Raw genomic sequence first — 25,683 nt, forward strand, 5'->3', positions numbered from 1 at the left:
CCTCCACTGAGGATCCCCATGGGCTCATTGTAGGTTTCCACTGGCAGAAGAGTGGGAGTCCCTCTCCTCCTCATCCTCACCGTGTCCCTGAGCTTTTCCCACCCTTTCTTCTCTCATTTCCCACTTTGTTGAAATGTTCTTGTGCATCTCCCACCCTCCTTGTTCTTACACCCCTCCTCGGCTCAGGTGCTCATGAGCAGACCAAACTAAAAAGCCCAAAAGACAGCGTGTTTTGGGGCTCAGCCCTACAGCCCAGCACACTGCAGAGCCTGTGAGTGGGCCATCCACGTCCCACCATGTGTGGGAGCAGGGCCGTGGGTGGGTCGTGCCATTTGAATGATTTACTGTGCTGGAATAACCTGGTGAGGAGGTGGAAGTGGAGGGAAAGGTCTTCACTGTTTAACTCTGTTGGTCATAAACCTCATTTTTCTTCTTCATCCTCATCCCCTCTATCGCCTTGTTCCCATACTCTTGCTGCCAATACAGACAGGCTTTTCCCTTGGCACTGGGTTCACCGGGTGTTTTTGGTAGGAAGGTGGGAAGCCATCAAGACTTACAATAAGTGAGCCCATGCCTTCCTGCTCTATCATGCCCATGGGAAGGCGATTGAAGCGCAGATGGTGGGTTGAAAGCTGCCACCAAAATGATCTTGTGTCCCACCGCTGCTATTCCTCATGGATCTGGCTTATCTTACTTATATCTTACTTATATTAATAAGATGTCTTCCTGCTCCCTGAGCAGCATGTGGGTGACCTGTCCCTCACCACAGTCTCATCCCTACAGCCACAATATCCTTTTTCTTTTTCCATCCTGCTGAGCCTCACTGCGTTCTGTTTGCATCGGATGGCACAAGCAGTCTGCATGGGTGCTGCCAGAGGGACACAAACTGATCAAAAGGCAGTAAAAACCCAGACCTGGGAGCTCCAAACCCCACCTAAACCTCAGTGTTTTAAACGACCGGTTAGCAGAGGGAGACCTTCCCAGGACCTTAGCCCCACACGCCATCCTCTGCCTTATGCCCAAGGCACTGTCCAGGCCAGCTCCCCCTTGCCATGGGTTTTATGGCTCAGAATTAGACCTCACACCAGATAATTTTGCTGCAGCTGCTGGGATGCTCTCCCGGCCCACGCTCCCTGCAGAGGAGCGATGCTCCGGAGCTGTGGGATCACACATGGCCACCATGCCCTTCCTGCCTCTTCCCAGCCCACAGTCGGGGTCTTTCCAGGCTTTTCCCACTCCCTCTCCAGGCATCTCCTCCTCCCAGGTCCATCTGCCTGCGATTTCCAGATGCTGGGCTCTGCCTCCACACTTGCGTGTCACACAGGGAAGTCACGACATGTCTCCTCCGAGTGGGCTTCCCTTGCCATCGACGTGGTGTGGTGTCTCTCCATCATTGCTGGGGCCCCAGATGTTATAATTAAAAACCACAATTGGTCACAGCTCAGGAGAATGGGAAGGGAATAGAGAAAGTTGAAATATTTTAATAAATCTACATTGAAAGTTTCAAACCTTTCCTTTTCGTTTCAGAATTCGCCAATAAGCCATTTTTAAAGATTTTTTTTTACTTTTTGCTTTTAACATTTTTCAGTCTATCTCAAAGTTTTTAATTAAGTAAGTTTAATCAAGTTTAAAGTTTAGTTAAGTTTTTATGTTTTTAGTTTTTTCAGTCAGTGTGTAGGGCAGAGGGATTTGAATGGGCTTTGTTTCATTTTTCACTTCACTGAGAAAAATATTGAGTTTTCAGTCTGGCTGATCTGCAGTGAGGTTTAAAGTTCATAGTTCTTGTTTTATCGAGAAAAAAAAAAAAATCTCAGCTGTAGTTGGAAAGGTCTATCAAGTGTCATACAAAAAGCATACAAAAAGTGTCACACAAAAACCGTTTTATGCAGGGATTCATTTACTTTGAGGAACTCGTTACTGCAGGACACACCAGGGGTGCCAAGGTGCAAAGGTTTCCAGAGAAGTTTGTGGAGGATAAGGCCATGGATAGGCAATGTACTCTATGGTCTAGGCATGAAAAATAACTGTACTTGGACCATGAGCATCCCAGAGGAAGAGAGCAATAAATACCCAATACCTCCCTGTCACTTGGACCCCAGGACAGTCCAAGTTGGCCAGACATCTCTTCTGAGGGGTTTACGAGTCCTCAGCATCCCTGGCTATGGATTTATCTTGCTTCTGGTTCTCCCTTCTTGTTCTACCTCTGGTTCCAGCAGAGACATCTCTCAAGGGGCAGTGGGAGAGTAGAGGAAGGGAAAAGTGCTCTGCGTGGTTTTGTGCTCTGCTTGCAGAGCTCACCACCAGGCTCTACCTGGGCAGGATGGACATTCAGTCTGACTGCTATATCCTCATTGTTCAGATGGAAAAGCGTGTCTTCAAAGAAGAGCATTATTTGCAGTATTATCAGTAAACAACAATAATAATGATAATAATAGTAATGATAATAATAATAATGTTAGTAACATGTTTGATAGGGAGCATCCTCAGTGCTTCGGCTAAAATAAGAATAGCTGGGGACATTTTTTGTTTGGCTGCATGTTTTCAGTTTGAGTTTCGCTGTTGCTACCACAGAAGACGACAGAAAATATGGGTTACACAAAACCACCGAATGTGACCTTTTCTTGTTCCATTTTAAACCAGAATGGGTTGGTTTTGCTACCAGTAACCTCCCGGATTCCTGTGAGAACTTCTGAGTGAAATGATCACTTTTAAATGCTTCTTTCACTAAAAGTTCAGGAAAAGTCTTTCACCTTTCCTAGTACTTGCTTCTCCTCAGTCAACCTACTTGAGAGAGTTCCTCAAGGCCAGCCTGTCCCAGCACAACACACCGTACGTTCCCCTTCAGGAACCGATAGGCTTCAAACCATTTAGGTTTAGGCTAGATGACCTCTGAAGGTCCCTTCCAACTGGACTGTCCTGTTCTGTTCATCCCTTTTAGCTCTGCTTTGAGGCCTTGCAGGTGGCAGGCTTGGATGATAAGCCTACTGCCAGCCACGCTCCAGGGAGTGTTTTCCGGCTAAGCTAAAAAGCACATTCCTTCCCGCACAAATTATTGATTTTCCAGCCACAAAGTCTGGATAGTCCATTACCCCGAAGTGATGAAGAAGCTGATATATCTGTTAAGGGGCTATCCACGACTGGGATGCAGGAGAAGGAAGACGTGTTTGTTAGCTTGATGTTTTTCCATTCTGCAACCCACTAGCTTTTCTTTCTTTGTTTTTATTTCTTCTGGTGTCTTCATTGCACAGCTCTCCATATGTAAAAATAAACAGGCAGTTTCAAAAATATCATTTAATGCTCTCCAGTGCTTCAGCTGGTCTCCTGCACTTTAATAGCAAGCAGACCTCGCTGGATTAGGCAGCCTGGCACATCTCATACACCCACCAGCACACCAAAAATGGGTTTCCTACTGCAGACCCTCCCTACCCTCTGGTTCTCCTTGTCAGGGTGGGGCTGGATAGGACTTGACCAAAAGATTTGTAATTTTTATATGGCCCAACGTGGTGCCCATGGTCTAGTAATGCAGGGGTCACCTAGCTTTGTTCGGGTCCACAGAGCAGGAGGTCAGAAGAGCCCAGAGTTTAGCAAAGGGGAATTTTCCCTACACCATAATGAAGGCAAGGAAAAAACATACAACTTCCCTCACCGGTGGAGCTGCAAACACTCTGAATCCAGGCTTTAGTCCTTCATGAACTTCACTTGTGACTGACAAAATGAACACTTAAAACATGGTCTTTCAGCGTGGGTGAGATGAAGACAGTGGGGCTGGCCCAGAGCAACCAGTCACGGCCACCTGAACCCACCGGTGTGGCACTTTCAGATTGGAAGCACCTGGCAGGTTCACCTTTGCCAGAAAGAGGCAAGCATGCAGTTAAATTTGCTTTTACCCAATCCTGCTGCCTGCTCGGAAGCAGATTTATGGTGAGAGCGGTTCACAGAATATCTTTCCTTTGGCGGTAGTAACGAGCATCCTGGGGACAGCGCAAAGCGAGCTGGCAGCTGGAGTCAACTCTCGTGCTTCAATGTCAGCAGCCGAAGAGCAGAGCCGGGTACACTGGGTGAGCCCAGCAGGAGCCGAGGGCTCTGAAGATCACAGCTGAGCCTAACGCAATGCCCCCTCTGTGGTGAAAGGCCTGAGGCGTGGGGAGATGAGGCATGGAGGAGGGCCTAGGCCTGAGGGGAGGTCAAGGCCCAGTACGACCTCAAATGATGCTCTAGAAAAGCCTGAATTTATCTACTGCCACTCTGTTTTGTCCCTTCTGCCAACATTTTCTTTTAGCTCGTCTCCTCAGTTGGGATTTACTCTGGTGGGTTTTGTGATTGTCAGAGTCCTCTGAATCTGCCTCTTGCTGGGTAAACAAACCTAGGCCTTTGTGACAACTTCTAATCTCTTCCTGTAGGGAATCTCTGATCTCCCACATGTATCCGTTCCCTGCGTTTGCTCCAGGTCCCTGCCTGACTCCCTCCCAGCAGCTCTGCAGGACGGCCGAAGCTGCCCAGGATGGGCTAAATCTGGGGCAAGTCCCTGCTTTGAGCTAATCCCCCATCACCCGGGTGGAATGGCCAGGGGAGGCAGGAGGGAGGGGATTACTCTTTCGGGGTCTCATTCTTTATGAACCATTTGGGGATTAGTAAAGGTCTCCAACGTTACCGTGTGGTTTCCTGCATTCAAGCCATGAGAAAGATGATACCAGCTGTATCCATTGCCTGCAAGACTTGGGTTTTCTGGTGTTTCTTAAAAGAAATGGTGCTCGAGTTGAAGGAGATGTCAAAATGGCAGTTCTTGTGTGTAAAAATGTGTATTTTTAGTATTTGTACTTGCAAAGAAAATCTTGGAATTTCAAATCCCCCATGATTCAGCCAGCTAGGAAAGAAAGGGGAAAAAAAAAGAAAAAAAAAAAAGCAGCCTTTATATTATTTTTTCTATTTTTTTCAGATTGCATAACTTCTAAAATAAATTATGAGGAGTCTGACTCCAGATTGCTCTTGGGCCCCTGGGTGATGAGGAAGGGATGGATTGCTGCATGCTGTGGTGAGGAAAGCTCCACCAGATCTGGGCTGGGAGGCATCTTACCAAACTTCCAGCACGGAAGAGAGAGATGGCAATGCCACGCCGACGACCTTCCCCTCCCTCTAGAGTCCCTGGACAGATCCATCCCACCACTCCAAGACCCCATCTTCAGCTGCAGTGACTCATCCTGGCAGGTGCCAGTTATTATCTGCGGACTGTAGAGGAGGACAATCAATTCAGGCTTTGTTTTCCAGCCTACAGGCATCGACATTGCAAGCAGATGACTCTTCCCGCTGTGTTTTCGTTGGCAAACAACAACCATAAATCTCTTGATTGTTCAGGTTTTTTCCCCTTTTCCATATCCACCAAATCCTATTTGTCTGGATTTGCCTCAGACAGAAGTACAACCCTGAGTCTGCTCCAAAGGCCAAACAAGGGGAGGAGGAAGAGGATGCTGCCTCCTCCGCTGGCTGCAGGGCCAGCCCCTAGCACTTGATCCAGTTTAAGTGCCCTGGCCTCCTGTTTTCATAAACATGGAATTATGCTATTTCCAGAAAGAAAAAAGAAAAAAAAAAAAAAGAAAGAAAAAAAAACCACCAAGAGGTCCCATCATCAGGAGGCAGGAGAACAGATTAATTTCTTTCACACATGTTCTGAAACAAAGGACGAAGTGGGAGAGGGCGGCCAGCTTTGCAAGGGCTGGGCTTTCCTAATTCGTGGGGCTGTAACTCTCCACCCCTCCCAGGATGGCGCCCTTTGATGAGGTCTGTATGCAAGCTGGCGGCAAACCACAAGTGAAAAAGGAGGAGAGGATGGAGCAGAGAGTGGGAAAAGACCAAAGAGAGGGGGAAAGCAGAGGGAAGGTATAGCGTGGCCACGCACAACTTAGAGGAACACTTCTGTTGTCATGACCAGATCTCTGATTTGAAAGTCCCTCTGTTTCCACGTCCCCGCTTGTCCCTCAGAGTAGACTCACCCTGTCTACAATCTGCCTTCAGGCCCTTGCTAAAATGTTGCCTGGGCCTGAAAACCAGAGCACTGCGGCTGTGGGAAGCTGAGGCATGGAGCACGTCGGTCTCTTGCCTGCAGGCTGGGTGGCTGCAGCTGAGACATTTCCATGCCTTAAAACCCGTGGACATGCTGGAAAGACAGCACAAGGCACTTCTCCTTGGTGTGGCATTGATTCACTTCAAAGTGTGGGACCTACGTTCGTCAACTTTCATGTTTTCTTGGCACAATTATTTCACGACACAGCACAAGGGCAGCACCTTCCAAGCATTTGATCTCTTCTGCCTCCAGTCCAGCAGGAGGGGGAGGTGTTGTGGGGTATTAATGGCCATCAGCACTAACTGTTTTGTATAATTTTTTTATTTTTTTTTCAGTCTTTTTTTTCAGTCTTTTAGCGTTATATTTGCAACTTGGTGAGGGAAAGTCCCTGCTCTGCACAGAAACGCTCAGCCCCCCTCGGGGTCTGCTCGAAGATTCTGCCTCGCTCCGTGGCACCAAGTTCACAGGAGGGTACAAGGATGCCAGCCGGGCCCACAGTCATGTTTTCTTCCTTCCCCAGTTGTTGTGTCTCACAGCATCCAAGAGTCATGGTTCGAGGGGATAAGAAATTTTCAGCCCATGTTCTCCAGACTTGTTGATGGGATTCACTCAACCACAGATAAACATCTCAGCTGGGTCCCATCAGCTCCTAGGGGCTGAACACACAACGACTCCTCCAGGACTGTGAAGCAAGACAAGACACTTTGATGTCTTGATCCGGGACCAGCCGAGTGCTGCCAGTGCTGCCAGGAGGGGGGAAGGTCCCCATGCCCCTTCCTCCCCCGGGGGCCGTGGGAGCAGACAGCCTGTCTGCGCCCTGCACCCCGGGCAAGAGACGGGGTTGGGGCAGTGTCAGACTTTCAGTGCTGGCTCCTCCGGTTCAGCAAAGCAGCAGCAGCCACGGCCACCCGCTAATGGGGGCCACTTTATCACCCCACAGTCCGGATGATGTGCATATTGTCTGGAACAAAAACCATACAGCCATCACATGTGTAGGGCTGCAGGAGATGTCAGGCTGGGCAGGTGCCCACGGAAAGAGGGACAAGCGCTGCACGCTCACATTAAACTGAGCTGCAAAGACCTGGAAAACTTGATACCCATGTGGGGGAGAGCCACAGCTGTGCCCTTGTCTGTTCCAGTCCTCACTCAGACCACTGCCTGAGGGAAACAGATTATTTCACATTTATGGAGACAGTGACCATTTTTATGCAGTGTGGGAAGCTCCCGGCACCACAGATCCCTGACTCCAGACAGAGCCCCTGGTAACTCCAGCAACTCCAGCATTACTGTTTTATTGTTATCACAGCATTAATAATTGTAAAAAATGTTTGTAAGTACCAAGTAATTATCACATCAGGTAGCTCCTACCCAGAGCTTTCCAGCAGAAAAGCAGGTTGAGGTACACTTCTGCCTCCTCACCCCACAGGGGATGTGGGCAGGACCCAAAGGCACTGCTGGGTGTGGATTCTCACCCCCAAACTTTAGCCCGTGATGGAGTTAAGCCATTCACAGCGTAACAATCGCCGGCTCTCACCCCCACGCCAACCTCACAGCTTCGCACTGCTGAGCAAAGCACCGGCTCCACCAGCAGAGCTGGAGGGCAGCGTCATACATGCACAGGCTGCTGAGATCCCAGGAGCTGCAGGATTTGGGGCCAGGATCCCCACCCCTATCAGCATGACCCGTGCCCCCCCGCTGGACAGGGAGCCCCGACGCCGCTCCGAGGCAGGGACGGAGCCACCAAGTGCCATGGAGCAGAGCAGCCGGGGTCTCCCTGGAGCAAAGCCAAAGGCAAACGGAGAGCCCGAGCTGCACCCGGAGGCACAGGGAGTTTCGGGCTGTGCCTGGCCGGCTGCACGGTGTGCTTAAAGCATTGCTCACTCGAGGAGGCTGGGTGAATGGGAAAAGCAGACGGGATGAATAAAGCTCATTTTCCTTCTGGAAGCTAATGCGCGGCGGAGACGAGGACACGGCAGTTTCACGCCCCATTGCTCGAGCGTCTCCATCCCCGCTCGGCGCGGAGCAGAGCCCAGCAGTCGATGCACAGATCTCTGCAGGTCGCCTCCAAAGCGCAAGAAGTTTGGCTTGCCTGGGACGAAGCCAGATCACAGCAACACGGACGGGGCTGGCGGCTGCCCCAGCTGCAGTGGCACGGTGCTGCCCACGGAGGAGGCGGTTAGCACACTCAGGATGTCTGTCCAGGAGCTCCAGAGCCAACAGAGCAGCCTTCATACTCATCATAACCCCCTCTGTGCTTGCATCCACCAGGGAAGATATTCCAGGACCAGCGAACACCCTTTGGAATCTGGGAGTGATTTTAGGGGCTATACCTTCAGCTAAAACCAAAAGAGTTTTGTCACCCAAGGCTATTTCCACCCTCCTCTCTGAAGATTATTGCTTTGGGGGCCAGGAGGCCACAACAATCATCTCTACAGGTGCCCCTTGTGCCTGCACCACCGCCCACTCAAACAGCTTCACCACAAGCCCCCATTCCGGGTGGAAACCTCTCTCTTCTGAGCAAATTAGACTGGGAGATTAATACAGAATCATCAGTATTGAGGAGAAAAAAACAGTTCAGCATTTTTTCTACACTTTTTCTGGAGGTCAGCGGGGCTCAGCCCCGTGCGGGGTGGCAGCTCCCCCGCTCCTCACCTCGTGGCCACGAGCTGTCAGGGCCGCCCCAGAGGAGCTCTCGCATTTCCCGTCTCCAGCCTTGAATTACACACAGCATCGAGCTGAAGGCCGAGGAAATAACAGAAAATCAAGCGGCACAAACACGTTTAAGACACGGAACATTTTGCAGTTCGCTTTTGCACTCACCCACAGATGGTCAGGCACAGGCAGGGACACGAGATCCATCCCCCCGTCTCCTGCCGCAGTGAGGACCCCCCCTCACATGCCTTCAGCAGGGTGACACGTCCCCTTTCCCCTCCAGGACCTCCTGGACTTTCTCCTCCAGGACTTGTGGGCTGTGAGAGGCTGCAGTGGGGCTGGGGAGATGCGGCTGGGACGATGCTGGCTCAGAGAGCCCGCCCAAAGCCCTGCATCTTCCTCAGACGAAGCCTTGGACATTTGGGTCTCCCCATCCCCTGCCTCCCTCCATCCCAGGCACCACCCCAAAATGTGGTGCTGTGGAGGGCGTCTCTCCTGCCAAAGCAGGCAGCACCCATCTGCACCCTGCCAGGGAAAGGAAAGGCATTTGGGGATTCCCAAATGGCCCCAATCTCATCAGCAACTCCCCAACACATCTGGAGCATCTCCTTGACACAGCCAGCTCCAAAAAACATCCCAGAATTAATCCTTGGGCGTCTCTGCCCCCTCCAGCCTCTCCCTTCCAAACCTGCCCAAGGCAGTGAACTCTTTCTGCCCTCCCCGCTGCTGCCGGAGGGTGAATTCGGGGAGCCTCTTGCCCTCTCCCTTTCCCCAGCCCTCCACCTTCTCCCCAGCCACTGCTGGCTTTCAGCAGGCTGATTTTGGGTGTCCGGGTTAATAAACAAAGGGAGCTTCTGTTCCTGTGCAACAGCAGCAAAGAGCTGAGAAAAGAGGAGCACAGCGACCATCACGCCCCATCCTGTTCCTCCCAGCTGCATTTTTGCATCCCCACAACAGGGAGGGGAAGGTGCCCTAATTCCATCAACCCAAAAAAAACACACAAGGAGGTAGAAGGTTTCAGAGCATTTCATTTGTAACCACAGTGAAATTTGCGTTATTGTATATAAGGCATAGACAGGTGATACAGACATCGTCCGGACATCCCAAATCCCAAATAACAGGGAGGCACAGGACAGACTTTGCACAGCTCCTACCCCCGGCTGGCTTTGGTGGAGACATAACCCAGCTACAGAGGGCCCGCCGCCAGGCAAACAGATGGCTGTGGCTGTTCAAGCAGCAAAGAAAAAGAGATTGAGCTGATGTTGTCAGATGCTCAGACCTGCTTTTGCCCACCACAGGCCCACGGAGTCTTCTTGGCATGAAAATCGACTCCGCAGCCTGGATTGGGAACACAGAGGATGGCATGTGGGGATGTAACCCTTTCTTTTTCCACCTGTTTGGATGGCCTGGATCCTGGTCTCCCACCACTGACAACCCATTCTGGTTTGCCAGGGAAGAGCTGCTGGTAAGGTCTGGGAAATAAAATAAGGTTTCGTCCTGGGAGAGGCTCTGGGAGGTGGCACATGGGTGTGTTTTGGTAGGGTTGCTTGTCTGTGCTGGGACAGGCAGCGGTGGTTGTGACCAGATGGATGACAAGCATCCAGGTACAAGCACTGCTTTGTATTCAAACTTGTCTCGTCTCTTTGGGGGTCTTGGCACCAAGGCTGTGTTTCTGAAACAGGTGAGGGTCATAGAGCAATAATGCCATGACGGGAAACTTTACAGACTCCGCAAAGCAAAGCAAAGAAGTGAAATACCAGGCCTGATTTCCCACTGCTGATGGGAGAGCAAGGCATGCAGGCAGGCAGCAAGATACCCAGACCCCCGGGCAGAGCTGGGTCGTGGTGGAAGAGGCGCAAGGACCAACCACACCAGCACCAGCATTTTCATTAAATTACAGCTCGTTCAGAAAGGCACAAACCCAAGCAACGTTTGCCCTCAGCTCAGCGGATCCTCAGGGGGGAAGCGTCACAGAAAAAATGACCGAGACCTGGTAGTCTGGCAGCGGCTAATAAATGGGGGTGTGGGTGCGAATGAGGGTTGGGAAAAAACTGAACAAATGCCAAAACGAAGCATTTAACTGTGCCAGTAAAATGAAACACCCACCCTTGGGTGGGAAAGCCCAGAGACAACTTCATCAGCTGAGCACCAGCTGCTTTTGGAAAGGGGATGCTGGATGAGCCAAACCTCCGCAGCGAGGACAGGTTTTATAGCTGCATGTTCTCCATGTCAAAGACGCTGTCTTCACACGTGGCAGAGAGCTGCCCGGGACAATCTGGGTGCTGTTACAGTACTGAATAACAAGGGATTTAATGCTCAACGCATCGCATCCCCATCCAGCAAAGCAATTAGGCATGTGCTTTTTCCCTGCCTTCTGCTAAGAGCAGGCTTAAGTGCCTTGCTGGAGCGGGGCAGGAGCTTACACCAGCACAGTTTGTCCTGAGGAACTCTGATCCCCCAGGATCACTTTTCACCGCTACTTGTTCTCACGTGTCGTGCTGAGCAGCAGCAGCTTCAGGGGTCAAAAGGACCCGAGGCAGCCGTGCCTCGTCCTGCTGAAGGCAGACACGGGTCCCGCAGGGGGACTGAGCAGGGGCAGAGCAGCAGCACAGGGACTTTTGCTTTCACACTTGATGGCCCCTTTCTGGGAGATGGTTCCTTGCAGGGTAAGCGGATGCAGGATGAAAATTCAAGAGTAATGCTGTTTTGATGAGCATCCTCTCATGACATGAGGCAGAGCTATTAATAACTAGAAATCCCTCTTAGTCCACATCGCTCCATGTGATTGCAGCAGCAGAGACAGACGGACAGGAGGGAATAGGAAACAGCAGAAATGTCCCAGTGCTGCCATCCCAGCCCTGTCATAGCTGCTCTGTGGCAGGGCAAGACCTGCAGGATACGTATTATAATATTTTGTTCACAAAGCATAAAGCAAACAAGCCTGCTTCCAAAGCCGCGGGTTATCTGCCCCGTTAGCGCCCAGCAGCAGCGAGTTTCACAGCTTGCACTGCAGTCTGCTTTTGTACTGTTTTGCTTAAGCGTGTTTGGGAGCACAGGAGAAAAAAGACCAATACGTCACTGAGCCGCGGCTGCAGGGGTTGCATTTGGCAGGGAGGAGCAGGGAAGCAAAGCCCCCGTGCCCTGCTTCGCTCTAGGGCTGCTCTCGGGGCAGGGCTCAGCCTGGCTCCGCGCTCTCTGCCACCGCAGCACCGGCTGGGAAGGGAGGCACGTGGGACTGCAGAGGGGAAAGAGCCACTGAGGGGGAAAACAAGCTCCAAAACACGTGGGCCAGTGTGCAGCCCTTCACGAGAGCAAAATTCAACAATTGCTCTGATTTAGCAATTGCCACCAACCCTGGTTTTGGATCTCGGAGCCTTTTCCCTGGGTCGTCTATCTCATGGCTTTTGCTCTTTGGGAAGGCAATGTAAGAGCCCAGGGTTTCAGGCTGTGCAGCACATTTCATCTTTGGTAGACTTTATATATTATAAACCAGATAATACACATTACACGGCAAAGGAAAACTAAGGCTTGTTCAGAGTGCAAAGAAAAGTGTGCTCAGAACCTGAGAGACTTTAGCAGGCACACGCTGCTCGCGCCAGCAGCCCGAAACTCCCCGACTAAGGTCTGCTGCATCTTTGTATGCTCACGGGCTATCCACGAAAAGGTCCTTTTCTCACCCACCCTCTTCAGCTTTGCATTGGTACTCAAGCTTTAAAGATCAGAACAATTTAACTGAAAAAAAAAAAAAAAGGAAAAAAAGAAGGAAAATAAGAAATATCTCAGAGTAGGTCTTGTTTACGCACTGCTTCCGAGGTGAGTGCTGCAGGTGGTATTCTGCATCGGGGAAAGTCGTGTCTTCAATTTGGCAGCAGCCTGGGCTGGGGAGAGGCTGCCCCATCTCCAGCTCCATCTGCTGCTGTGATCCAGTGCAGAGCCGCAGCTTCCTTCCAAAATCCCCAGGCAGGCACCGGACCTTTCATGCGTTTGCCAGCACAGCTTCACTGGAAAGGTTTCACCAGTTTCATAGCAGCGTAGTTCTAGAGGAACGGAAAAACAAGGCAGGGAAAAGCTGATTTGAAGCAGGTAGAGCAGGGCAGCAAGTGGACGTCAAAGCATGCTTTTGATCATGGCACAGAACTGCAGGGGGGGCTGTGCTCAGGACAGGCGAGAGGGATGAACTCCCAGCCCCAGCAAACAGCCCCCCTGCTAGGGATGCCCACGGCACAGGAGAAAACAGGGTTTTCTTTCGTCCAGTAAAGGCTGCTGGTCACAAGCAGTGAGCACCAGGACTTTGATTGCCCCTTCCACCAGTTTTTAAGATCACTGAATCATAGAATCACAGAATGTTTGGGGTTAGAAGGGACTTTTAAACAAAATCGAGTCCAAACCCTGGCATCTTCCACCAGCCCAGGCTGCCCCTAGCCCCATCCAGCCTGGCCTTGAACACTTCCAGGGATGGGGCAGCCGCAGCTCCTTGGGGCAGCCGGTGCCAGTGCCTCACCATGCACATCATAAATAATTTCTTCCCTATACCCAATCTAAATCTTCCCTCTTGCAGTTTAAAACCGCAAGATCGACTTCCCCATCTCCATTCCTTGCAGGAACTTGCCACCCCCCCCGCCGGCACCCCCCCAGTGCCCAGCTGCCTCCTTGCAGGTGAGGACTCGTGCTGCGATGCTGCAGCCTCCCCCCCTCCCCTGCCTGCTGCTCCCCCTCCCCTCCGCCCTCCCTTTGTGCTGCTCCCCAAAATCCCTGATGCTGCATTCACTACTCAGGCCCTGACCTCACATCCTCACAGCTCGCTGTCCCCCCAAAAGAGGGTGACCTCGTCCGCCCTGCCCGTTGGGGTGGACCCTTGGAAATGGGCCCTGGCCCCGCTCCCCAGGCATCTGCCCCGGGACGTCTGCGGAGCGCAGCTTTGCACGGGCCGAGCGCCGAGCCCAGCACCACGCCAGCGATCAGCCAGCCTGGCCAGCGAGGGCACGGTCCTCCAGCCCTGCACCATCCCGATCCCGTTTCTCGGTACAAGCCTGGCCTGCGGGTCCGTGGCCCGTCTCCAAGAAGCCTGCCAAAGGCAATCAAGGAAGGCGAACCTATTGCTGGATTTTTTTTTCTCTGCCCTGTCCGTGTCCCTTAACGTCTCAGCCATCTGTTTCAGCACCAGCACTCGGTGCAGTTTTGCTCCTGAGCGCAGACACCCCAGGCAAGACCTTCCCGTGACCATTCCTGGGATCTCTGCTGTCCCTGTTATTGTGCAGTGAAGCATGGGGCTGCCATGGAAAATGAGGTGTTCCAGTATTTTAGCCTATTACACGTGTAATTCCTTCCTTGAAAGATGACAACGTTGTAAAAAAAAGACTACGCTGTGTAAATGCTGCTTATCAAGACCGCAGCAAAAAGTACAGACAAAGACACATGCTTGGGCTGTTTGGAAAGAGCTATATTTAAAGTAGCTCTGGTTCAAACACCCGCGACCACATACTAGCCAGCTTGGAAGGCCCTCCCAAGCATATTGAGCTTAATTGGTACAGGATGTTCTATCACTCTGGTGCCTTAAAAAAAAAATTTAAAAAAAAAAATATCTGGAAACAAAGCATAACGCTGGTTTACCAGCAAGCTCTTTGGAGGAGGGGAGAGAATAAAAACAACAGAAGTAAAGCCTGACCAAAAGCATCTTGATAAATTACAACGTGTAGCAAATTATGAGGCAGTTTGCCAATTGAGGATTTCTAATAATGCCATAAATCAGGCAAGCAAACTTAGGGCAGTTTACCAGAAGTCATTAGAAAAGCCTCCAGTGGAATATAACCTTCGAATTAATTATCCATCCATTTGTCTTTCGGAGTCTGTCCTCCAAAACGCTTCTATTTTTTATGATTTGACTGGTTGCATTCTGGAGGGTAGCAAGTTTTCTGTCCAGCTATGAATTTGTATTAACGAAGTGTTGAAAGCCAAGCAGGATTATCAATCAGCGAAGAAAGCAAGCTGTAATTAGAATTAATGGCAATGGAAGCAACACTGGGCTTGCAGAACACAAACAGAGCTTTAAAAGGTAGTAAACATTTTCATGGTGCTGCAAAACAGAGCTGACTCCAGCTGGAAGCAGCGCTACATTTTTCTATGGTGGTAGCCACTAAAATCTTTACAATAATCCCTGCTCCGGGGAGATAACTTCACCGCAACACTCCCTGCGCGTTAGGGCTGCAGAAGCCAAGGCTGGACTTTTATAACCTTTTCCTCCGACTTTGTGCCTAGCGCCGGCCCGAGACTTTCACTCAGCATTCCCCCAGAGGGAGGCAGGGCTCACGTCGGTGGTGGCACCGCTGGAGGAAAAGCCCCCCGCAGGCAGTGGCCATCTCCAAAAGGCCCCATCGTGCCACAGACGTCCCGTTGGACAGGGGCATGGGGTGGAACTAGGGCAGGCCTGGTAGAAACACATGCAATCCCCATACGTGGACGCCTCGAGCAATGAGGAATTTACCACCACCTTTGGCAAACCGTTCCAACGGCTAATTAACGCTCGTCTCAAAAATTAGCCTCCTATTTCCACTGGAGTAGCTCCTCTAACTCCGACATCCAGCTACTGGATCGCGTTATGCTTTTGTCTGTTGCTGAAAGAGTCTCCTGATGTCAAGTTGAATCTAAGGCCCGCCTAAGGAAATCGTGTAGGAAACATGCAGGGAATGCCAGTCCCAGTGCCCGAGCTCGTACAGACCACAACGACAAACGCTCTGCAAAGAAAGCTAAGGCAAGCCGGCGAGAAACCTGACACTAAGACTGGGTGGAAAAGCCCCAGTTAAAAATGAAGAACCTCAGAATATCGGATTTTCAACATTTTTTCCCATTTTTGTAAAACAAGATAACCTTTTTTTTTTTTTTTTTATGGAAATTTGCAGTACCACGCAGTTTTCCACCCAAACCCAGAAGGCTCTTCAGCTGGAAATGGCCTCTCACCCACTCAGAGGAGCTGCTCTGTAAACAGCTGCACTAATGACGACTGATTTCTTAGGAACCTGTGCCTAAATTTCCCGTCCCGCGGTACTCCCAGCTCCCCATGGGTCCTGGTGAACCTCCTCGTCACCCCGCAGCTCCCCAGACCCTCCTCACCTCTGCACGGGATATTCTTCACTCACTTCAACTCGGGATGCTGTATGATTCTGTGATTCAAAGCACAAACCGTCTTCAAAAGCTTCTAACTCCCTGAAGTAGCTCTAAATTTTGCATAATATTTTGTTTCTCTGTTCAACGGGCAAAATACTTCCTGGGGGTGTAAAACACTGCTCAGTGATTATTCTGAACGAGACCGAGATATCGGCTTCTTCATAGCCACAGAAAAACCTGAGCTTTTGGGACCCACGTTTTTTGGGAACTACTGTCGGGGACCACAGACAGCCCGTCGCTGCTTCAGGTGGGAGCACGTGGCTCTCAAACAGGCCGCTCACTCTGACTTCCCAGCTACTTTGACCACACAGCTGGGACTGTGGCTTGAAGCTTTCATTGCTGTATGAGGAATAGGAAGAAATAAAAATAAAAAAAAATCTTATTTTTATAGCAGAAGCCAATGAAAATACCCCGGGTTCATTTTCAGGTGAGGTTCCCATCTCTCTGGGATGGCAGAGGGACCACGCAGGGTTAGTGCTGCTCCCCCAGCCACTATTTTCCCAGGGCACACCGTGGGCATATATTTCCCAGACTCCTGCCCAGCTGAGGACCATCTCCTGAGAAGCATGGACTGGAAGGACCCTGGAGGTCCTGGTGAAGGTCCCAACGAGCAGAAAGCTGCAGGTGAGCTTTTCACACAAGGTCACAGCAAAAAGGATAGCAGAAGCAGAAAATCAGTACCTGCACCTCTGCGTGCCCCTTTAGCAGCCCTCTGGGGTCCGTGGGCCCTAATGGGATTCCCCTGAGGTCTTCCTGCCACCACCCTCGCCCAGCTGGAGAGGGACAGGGCGCACGCAAAGCCCCCCACCTGCAGCATGGGACCCCAGAGCTGCCTGCACGGTGCCAGGACCACGCAGACAGCACCCAGCGGAGCACGGCCCTGGTTCTAAACAGGGCCTGACGGTGCCACCGGCATGCAAATCAGAAAAGAAGTGAGGAGGGCTTGGTTTTCGGTGCGTTTAATCAGGGATGTAACGGTGAGCTCTGCCAAAGGTCAGCGTGCCAGGGGCACCCTTCACAGCGAACCACCACCAGCACTATTGCCAAACGCACTGCTTGATGAAATGGGAAAGCAACTAAATCTCCGGGTAGATACAGAACCAAGTGACCTCAAAAATCTAGGGGAAGCTGGCCAAACACATAAAAACAGAAAAATTCCATGAAACATGGCCTTACTTATTCGAAATATGACTAAAAATTGACCCAACCAAAATGAAATTAAATACAACAACACTTAGCCAGGAAACAGGGAAAAATCCCAAGTAATAATGAGTGTAAATCAATATTTATAGTTTGTGAATTTTTTGCTTCTCTCAACATTGTTTTTATATGATACCACTGGAACGGCTGCAAAGCCACTTGCAGCTTCAGGGAAACACTGAAGTTTTCTGAGTTCTTCGTGGTCACAAAGGCTTGGTTCCTGCTGCATGGCAGGCAAACGGTTGGGAGTGCAGGGAAGGGCAACGCAACGCAGCTGAAATCTGCACTCGTACGATTATTTCCTTCTTCGCACTACTTAGCACCTCAGGAATTGTTTCTCCAGCAGAAGTACCCCAGGATACAGGGATACGGGGAGAGCTATGATCTAATCCCATCCCATTTTTCGTGATGGGAACAGCCAAGCATGCACAACTTCAGCTCATCTGAAAGTGATTACAATGGCGAGGAGAAATTCCACACCTCGCTCTTCGGCTGCGCGTTGCAAGCACACAAAGCCATCTGCGGAAAGCAGCCACGTTCTCTCGCACGGAGTTATAAATTACCCCAATGAGTTATTTTCTTTAAAAAAAATATCATATACATGGAGCAGAATTTGTTAAGTGCTGGAAGGAGCGAGGCAGGTCATTCTTCTTATCAGTCTGGGAGGAGGGGAAAGAGCATCCAAGAGCTGGTATGAATTATGCCAGTGCTGTAGAAACAGAGGAGGATACAGAAACCCATCCCAAGCCAAATGGGAAGGCCAGGGCTCCGTTATTTATTTGTTTTGTTTTGCCAGTGGAACTGACAGCGAGGCAAGAAAAAGCCACTTTCTTGATTAATGAGGTGAAAACCCTCCTTCTCGTTTCAGATGTTACGTTGGTATAAAGTGCTGCAAGCCTTGATAATGAGAGACGGGGCTGCCTGGATGCCTATAAACTCCCCTGCATCTTTAAACAATTACAGACCGATCCATTTTTTGCCACTGCTCAGCCCTGTAAAATGGCTGTATTTCTAATTAGGCTGCTTTTTTGTCCGGGATTTTCCCACCAGCGCTCAACGCTTCCAACACCAGCCGCTCAAACCTCTATGGAAACAACCAGTTAACCTCGGCATCGGTACTGGAACGCAAAGATGTGAGCACCCAGGGGTGAGCCTGCAGCAGACAGCAGGAGCAGACACCCTTCTGGCCTGTTCCCTGGGACTTTGCAGCCACCCACAGCAGGACCTCTGTCATCACAGCAGCCCAGCAGCCTCGGAGAGCTGGGGGAGCAGCTGAGACCTCGCTCAGCCCCCCTCTCCTCTCCCACTTCTCCTCTCCCAGCCCCGTCGTACCGGGAAGGCGTAGATGAAGATCCCCAGGAAGAGCAGCAAAATGAAGAGCACGATGGCCAGGACGACCACCCACTTGTACCGCCGCCACAGGATGTACTTCAGGGTCTTGTACGGGGAGGTGAACCACAGGAAGGAGGTCTCTGGGCGCCTGCAGCCAAACAAATTGAGGTCACTGCTGAGCTTCGTGGTACCTTCATCCTGCTGGATCCCCCACCCCAGGAGCACTCCTCCCTGCAAGAGCTGGCTGCTCCCCCTGGAAACCCACATCCCCCCACATGGACTACATCAAATGGCCTTCTTGGAGGTCCAGACTGGCCTCCCAGTCACCCTGGACTGTCTCGGCTCATACATCTGAGCATCAGCAGTCCGGTATTGGAGCCTACGTGGGAGCAAGCCCCGTGCAGACGGCAGACCTCAGACTGGGAACCCAGCTTTTCAGCTTCCTCCTTGAGAACTCTGTGCCCCGGTGGTTATTTTTCCATTGAAGATGCTCTTACTTGGGGTCCTCCAGCTTGGGGTTCATGTTTGGTTCATCCCGACCCATGCCAGCTGGCCGCTCTTCATGCTCTTGTTCAGCCACAATTTCCAAAGTCATTTCCAATTTGCCCTGCCGGGGTTAAACAAAAACAAGCATATAAATAAGCAGAAAGGTGAGAAACGAATGTATGGTGCAAAATACTAACGGGGGAAAGAAAAAGTACTTTGACCGTAGCACAGCCACTACCAGCAGGGACCTTGAGCAGCACAGTAAGAGAAATTTCATACAGATCCCTCACCTGCCCAGCGCGTTGATCTCAGCAGATATCCCACTGCATCTCAGACACCACTGACAGCCAACAATGGCAACTGACTCGGGGAGCTGTGGTGAATGACTTAATTTGCTGCCTGGCCTCCCTCACCTGCATCAAATGGCCCCCACTGACTCCAGCTGGAGCCCAGACACTTGGGTTTACATGTATTTGTCTGACAGTTGAACCCCTTCCCTTGTACTTGTCACAAGACAGTAGCATTAAGAATAGCTGTGGTGCAGAGTCAAATGAGGTGACATGCTCCAAAAACAGCAGCAAAAATCTAACAGAACAAACAATTTACTTTGAGGCATTTGCATGTTGCTGAGCAAATCCTGGAAAACATCCAGTTTGGATTTGGTCTGGTTTGCAAAATCTGCAGTCCAAGACTGGGTTTCCTGCCCTGACCATGACTTCCCCCACGTGCCTGCCCAGCCTGCCAGCACTTCGAGTGAGTCCCCAAAGAGAAAGCACAAAGAGGACACCCAAGGGTGCCGAAGGCCTTACCGCCAGGATCTTCTTCTGATCCTGCTCAGCAACGCAGGGCCACCAGCCCTTGACCGTTTTCTGCTCAAAGAGGGACACGAAGCGACCTGAAGACAAGCTCTCATCTACAAGCTCAAGGGAGCACTTCTCAGCAGTCTTGGCAGGCTTGGGCATCTTGTTGAGATCCATCTGAATGGAGCCTGCAAGGAGGAAAGCATTAACCCAAGGACTACTCCCCTGAAGAAATACCCAGTGCGGCACCCTCCCGACCTCTGGCAGCTCGGACAGACCCCCTCACAGCATGGGAGAGAGCAGCCTCAATGTGGTTCTGTTTTCTAAGCACAGCACTGGTTTTAGCTTGTGGCTCTGCCTACAAGAGAGCACTCAGCATCACCGTTGTGGGAGCATCACCCTTCCAAAGACCTGATCCACAAAGTCCTTGAAGAGGCTGCAAAACATCTGCTGACTGTGCCCAGCTGTAACATTGGCTGACTTGCACTGAGGCCAACAAGGCAGGCTAGGATTTTCAGAGAGGACTAGGAGATTTGGGTGAAACTCAAATTGTCCACATCCACAGGGCACTCAAGTAGAAGAACAGTGGTCAGGAGGCTCACGGATCTCTAGGCAGGTTATTTTATTGCCACACCGAGGTTAGCAACTGCAGCAGACTAAGAATAATATCCCACAAAAATGACAGCTTCCTTCTCATACAAAGAACAATCCCACAATTAGCCCATTTTTCTTGCCTTTAGGAAATCTGAGCTCAATTCTTCAAGCGTTAACTGAAAGTGCCAGCATTTAATTCACAGTGTTACACAAATTTACCTTACGGCTGGGAAGGGCCAGGGACAAGCACAGGGGCTGTTCCTGGTGCCCAGCTGACGGACAGCAGCCTTGTACGCTGGGTGGCACAGGCAGGAACCTGTTTGCATTTTACCTTTTCTGTGCCACAGTTTCTCGTGACTAATGACAATAACAGCACGGCTCAGGTTTGTTGTGAAACACGCTTTTGAGGTCCTTTAATGAAATGCGCTTTCCAAAAGCCAAGGGCCACTTTTGTTTGCTGAAATTTGCAAAGAATTCACTGTTGGCAGTCATAGGGGTGAGAGAACAAAAGCTCACGATGAGTAGAGCCAGAACTGAAAGCACACCTTGTGCAAGGTTATTTTGGCACTCAGCCTATGTAATTAATCAAAGAGAGGATTTAAAATGATCTTCATCACATACTTCCTCGGTGAAGCTTTGATGTTTGAATTTTGGGGTGGCACAAATAAAAGTAGAACAATGTCCAACCAAAAAAAAAAACAAACAATAATGCTGGAGCCTCCAGTTTCTGCACGGGTAATCTACTGCATGGCTCTGCTATCTTTCGTACTGGATGTTTTTGTTTTATTTCAGTTGGCCTAAACCTGGATTTCTGGGGATGATTAACAAGGCTGGCAGTGCCATACAGATCAAGCTGTGTCCATGGCTAACCCGAGTAAGGCTAGCCAGGACAGTGATCCTGCCCGGGGGTCGCAGCTCAAGTGCAAGGTTAGCCCTGATGAGCACACTTCAGCACAGACTCAGCTGAATCATGAGGGAAAGAGGGATTTTAAAAGAGAACGAGAGGTTTGGAAAGGAAGACAACACTGCTGCTGTTTCTGGTGGGGGAGCCTCTGGTAGCAGGGGGCAGCAGCCTCCTCCACCCTCTCAGTGCCCCCACTGAGAAGGGTAAAATCTCTCCTTGCGGCCTCCCGGGAAGCTGGGGCCCTGTTGGAGCTGGTGATGCTCTCGACAGCTCAGGTCAGCCCAGGAAAAGGCTGCTGCAGGCAGAGACTGGGAATCTGCCTGATAGGAACCAGTTATCACCAGTCCTGGGCCTAGGCTGTCATCGGATCCTGCTCAGTGGCTTAAATTGGTCCTGTGCACATTCTTCGTATCCTGAAACTATTCAGTAATTGTTTCCTTTGTGTCTGCCTCAGTGGGGACGGAGCCCAAAACCTCTCCTGACTTACCCAAGTAGTCATCAAAAGAGAACTTGTCATTGTCCCAGATCTGGAAGATAAGCTGCGGCGGAATCTTATTTTCTGTCTTGTCCAAGCTCCAGAAGTGCTCCTAAAATCAGACCAGAAGAGAAACCAGTGAAAAACAAAAGGCTCATTAGCAGAAGTGGGCAGAGCCAGGCTACTCTCATCTCACAGCGGTGGAAATCCCGTAACATAACCGAGACTGAGGCTTCCGCATCAGCCCACTGAGCGGTGAGTTCCTGAGTTCTCAAATGACTTGATTCATCTTTTCTGCTCACCTACAAGGTTTCTGTTGTCAGGACCAACGGATGTTAGAGTTGGACACGGTACCCCCATAATTCTGCTGCTGTTGTCACACTGGGCTGCTGTCAAGCTGCACAGTGTGCTTGCCGCATCTATCACGACATCCAGGTTCAAGGAGAGATTCAGAGCACCAGTGAGGCAAGGGGACCAGTCTGGCTCCCTGGACAAGCAACTAAAAGGTGGCACAGTGACACCTAATTTCACTCCTACTAATGTGAGGCCTGTGACTGTCTATACGCCCTTCTCTTTTCTATCCGATGGGCATTTTTTGTCTGCTCTCTGCCACTAGAGCTGCTGTGCCAACCCGTGGAAAGGTTTTGCAGCAGCCCCAGACACCTGTTTGCAAAGTACCTGGAATGAAAATTGCACTGGAATTTTGCATCATCCCTTGCAATTATCATAATTTACCAAGCCCTCGTGCGGTGCAAGGACTATCATCCACCAGTTCTGCCACTCAGCCACAGCGCTAAGGCTGACGGCATCCAAATGGGAGCTCAGAAATCGGCTGAGAGAGTAATTTCTGCTTTGTGGAGAGGAGCTGGTTCACAAAACAGCCGGCACCCTTGAGAAGTTTGCAACTTCAGTGCCCCAGTTACTACAGCCAGATGCTCTGCCTTCTGCCTTCTGGATAGTCAGAGCATCACACCCCAAAATGCCGGCGGAGGGGGACATTTCGATCAGATTTCTCTAACAAGGAGGTTGGGGAATCCCATCGCTGTGACTGCAGGCTTGCGGCCACATCATCGTAACATCTGGCGGATCCTTGTCTGTCCCACGAAAATTGCTATTTGTGCGGTTGCAACCAGTAACATTTCCCAACAGGGATCTAACATTGTTTTTGGGATGCCAGAAGATGCCTGAAGGTTAGGACTACGTGCAAGGACAGAGGGAGCGGGACAGAGACGCACACAAAGCTGAGGTCCTGTTATTTCTGGTTCCAGCCAACGCATGCAAAGAGGAGGCGGCATCACAACCGGTGTCTACCAGCAGCACACGCTCAGAGGTGTGTCCTGTGGGCAAGGCCTCCTGCTGCACGCCTGCAACAGGGCAGTATCATAAACAGAACAAATTTAATTAAAACCAGGAAACTTCGGCATTATTCACGACACATACGTAGCACTATAAATTCACTGCTGTGGCTACAAGACTGATTCATTATATAGTGCAATATATATATATGTATATATATATGAAGGAACAAAAAAAAAGACTGTGTCACACTCCATAAGAACATAAATATTCAACTAGGGAGACTGTGGGTGGAGGGAGGCACTTAAATCCCATTGAAACTGGTTTGACTTTAAGAGATCACCCTGAACGGTTATATTTCAATTTAGCTCCATTCCCAGCCTTGCTTAGGAAAAACACGCCAGCATTTTTGCAACGGAGCATTTTATTTATGCATTTTAAATATTTTATAATCTAGAAAAATAAAATAAAGTCAATGGAAACTTCCATTTCTCCCCCACTGCTCACTGAGATGTATTAAAACGTATGTTTACTCAAGTGAGGGGGAGGGCCGTGTATTCCCAGCTAATAACTCATTTTAAATTAAAACTGCTAAAAAGGGAAAGAGCTTATGGTGATTCTTCCTTTTCCCATATATTGGTCGGGTCCTGCTCTGCAGAAGGGCCGTTAGTCATCCGGAGAAGAAAGCCCCGAGGAACCAGGTAGCTGTGCCAGCAGAAGGCAGCCAGATGGCCTCGCTGGGGCCAGGAGCTCCCCTGGGGGCAAAGACAGAGGATGGGGGACAGAGGATGGGGGACAGAGGATGGGGGACAGAGGACACCTCCCGTGGTGTGCCCCAGGAGGCACTGACCAGGGACAAGGCCTTGCAGGGGCAATCCAGGCACCCCATATATGCTCAGCCTGGGAAAGGACGAAACACCCTACAGGTGCCTCGTCATCTCCAGCGCTGCCCTCCCCGGCTCGGAGGCTGATTCCACCACCGCCACCTGCAGCAGTCAGCCGTGTCCATGCTCCGAGGGCATCACCACGCTGCTGCCGGCTGAGGCACCTCTACGAGCACACCTTGGACCTCCTCTCTGCACCACCCCATCCACCTGGAGTCAAATGTGAGAGAAACTCGGCACCGGAGCAGCCCCTCCAAGAGTCAGGGGCACCGGGGGCAGCTTTGCTCCCCAGCCTACGGGACGACCCAGTCCCGTGCCAGCGCTGAGGGGGAAACAGCAGGAACCCAGAAAAGGACTGGGGTGCTGTGAGACCCCCGTTTCTGCCCCACTCTCGGAGCTGCCGCAGCAATCCCCTGCTCCTGGCAGGCTCCCTCCCTGCCCGCGGTGCGGGCTGAGCGCTTTACGGGCACCCCCCGTGCACCAAAGTACAGCGGGTAAGCCTCTGCCCCCAGGACTGACCGCTGCTGGCCGCCACACAGGACTTTGGCTTTCCACCTTCCCTCCTTCCCATTGCAACGCCCAAGGGCTTGTTTGCACTCAAAGCAAACGAAACCCCTACCTCGCTGTGCTCTCTTGCCTCCCCAGCACCACCTCCACCCCCGAGAGCAGCACCCCGGCTTGCCAGGGCCTCCCTGCCCGACGAAGGATGACTCGGGCAGGATCAGCCCCTTCCCGGGTGGCAACGCAGAGCTGGTACAACGCTAGCACGATCCGTACCGCGTTGGCCTTTCCTGTGGAAAAAGCCTGTAAATGCGGTTTGGCTGGTGGCGAAGCTTCCCTCCTCCGAGCCCCGTGAAGCCGGGGACACGGCGGAGCGGAGCTGGGCGGGCGGGCTGGGGAAGGAGGAATTTGATGCTGAGCAAAGTTTATGGGTCCATTTCAAGGCAGTGTGAAATCTGCCTCCGTGATTAAATCTAGCTCTGAAGGTTCGCTATAAAAACAACCCGTGGCCAGAAATTTATTTCCTAGCCTTTTGCAAGACATGGGAAGGAAGGGGGCTTGAATTATTGTTTGGGGGTTTGTTTTGCTGGGGGGTGGGGGGGGAGAGGGGAGGCTGGCGAATATTTTACGGTCTTGAATAATGCAGCAGGGGAGGCAGGGGAAAAAAAAAAAGCTCATATCACTAGGAAAGTGTTGACAGGGCTGCATTTCTTCTGGGCTGCTTGTTTCTACAGAATACAAAGTAAGAAGCAACCCCACTTTTTCAGGGAGGGGGGAAGGCACTAGCGCCCTGGCCCATTTCAGTGCAGGAGAGCACCAGGTCCTGGTCCCACAGCAACTGGAGCCCCCGGCCACGCAGGAGCCCCTCGGAGGCTGGCCGAGAGCATCCTCGCCTCCTGCAGGAGCTGGGCAGGGCCACCCTTCGAGGCACTGAGAAGCCAATTCTCTGACTCTCGCCCCTCTGGGATGTTTCATCCGTCCCTAACGAGCGGTGCTGAGCGCGCTCAGCAGCACGCTGCTCCCAGAGCAGCTCGCCTCTTTGGTCCCCCTGCTGCTGCCAGCCCCACGACTGCATCGCAGCTCCCTGGCACTTGGTTTTCTACCTCCTTCCCCGACCAGGCCAGCAGCTGAGCCGGCTCCCGAGCGTACAGGATCTGCTGCACTTCGGGGCGCAGCCTTGCCAACACCTCCGGGCGTCACCATGCCGTAAATGTTAAATAGTCACAATATTTGCCTTGGGGCACGTACTCCTCCTTCCGTCCCTGGCACCACTCGGTGCAGCGCTGCTTTCCCAGCCTCCACATGCTGTCCTTCTGGCAGAGCTGATCAGGCTTCTCCAG

General features: G+C 51.3%; 1 protein-coding gene across 11 annotated transcripts in view; it reads right to left on the reverse strand.

Moving 5' to 3' along the window:
• Positions 1-9,718: 9,718 nt before the first annotated feature.
• The window catches only part of DYSF (dysferlin), a 94,988-nt gene continuing 79,023 nt past the window's right edge, over positions 9,719-25,683 (reverse strand). For all 11 annotated transcript variants that reach the window (XM_080590352.1, XM_080590345.1, XM_080590351.1 and 8 more), the window contains 5 exons: positions 21,675-21,774; positions 19,699-19,877; positions 18,901-19,010; positions 18,404-18,551; positions 9,719-12,747 (listed from right to left, as the gene is read on the reverse strand). In XM_080590352.1, coding sequence (XP_080446478.1) covers positions 12,709-12,747; positions 18,404-18,551; positions 18,901-19,010; positions 19,699-19,877; positions 21,675-21,774 — 576 coding nt within the window. In that variant the 3' untranslated portion in view covers positions 9,719-12,708. The remainder of the gene's footprint in view (positions 12,748-18,403; positions 18,552-18,900; positions 19,011-19,698; positions 19,878-21,674; positions 21,775-25,683) is intronic.

Source organism: Anser brachyrhynchus, assembly GCF_964034855.1.
Source record: "Anser brachyrhynchus genome assembly, chromosome: 4".
NCBI lineage: Eukaryota > Metazoa > Chordata > Aves > Anseriformes > Anatidae > Anser > Anser brachyrhynchus.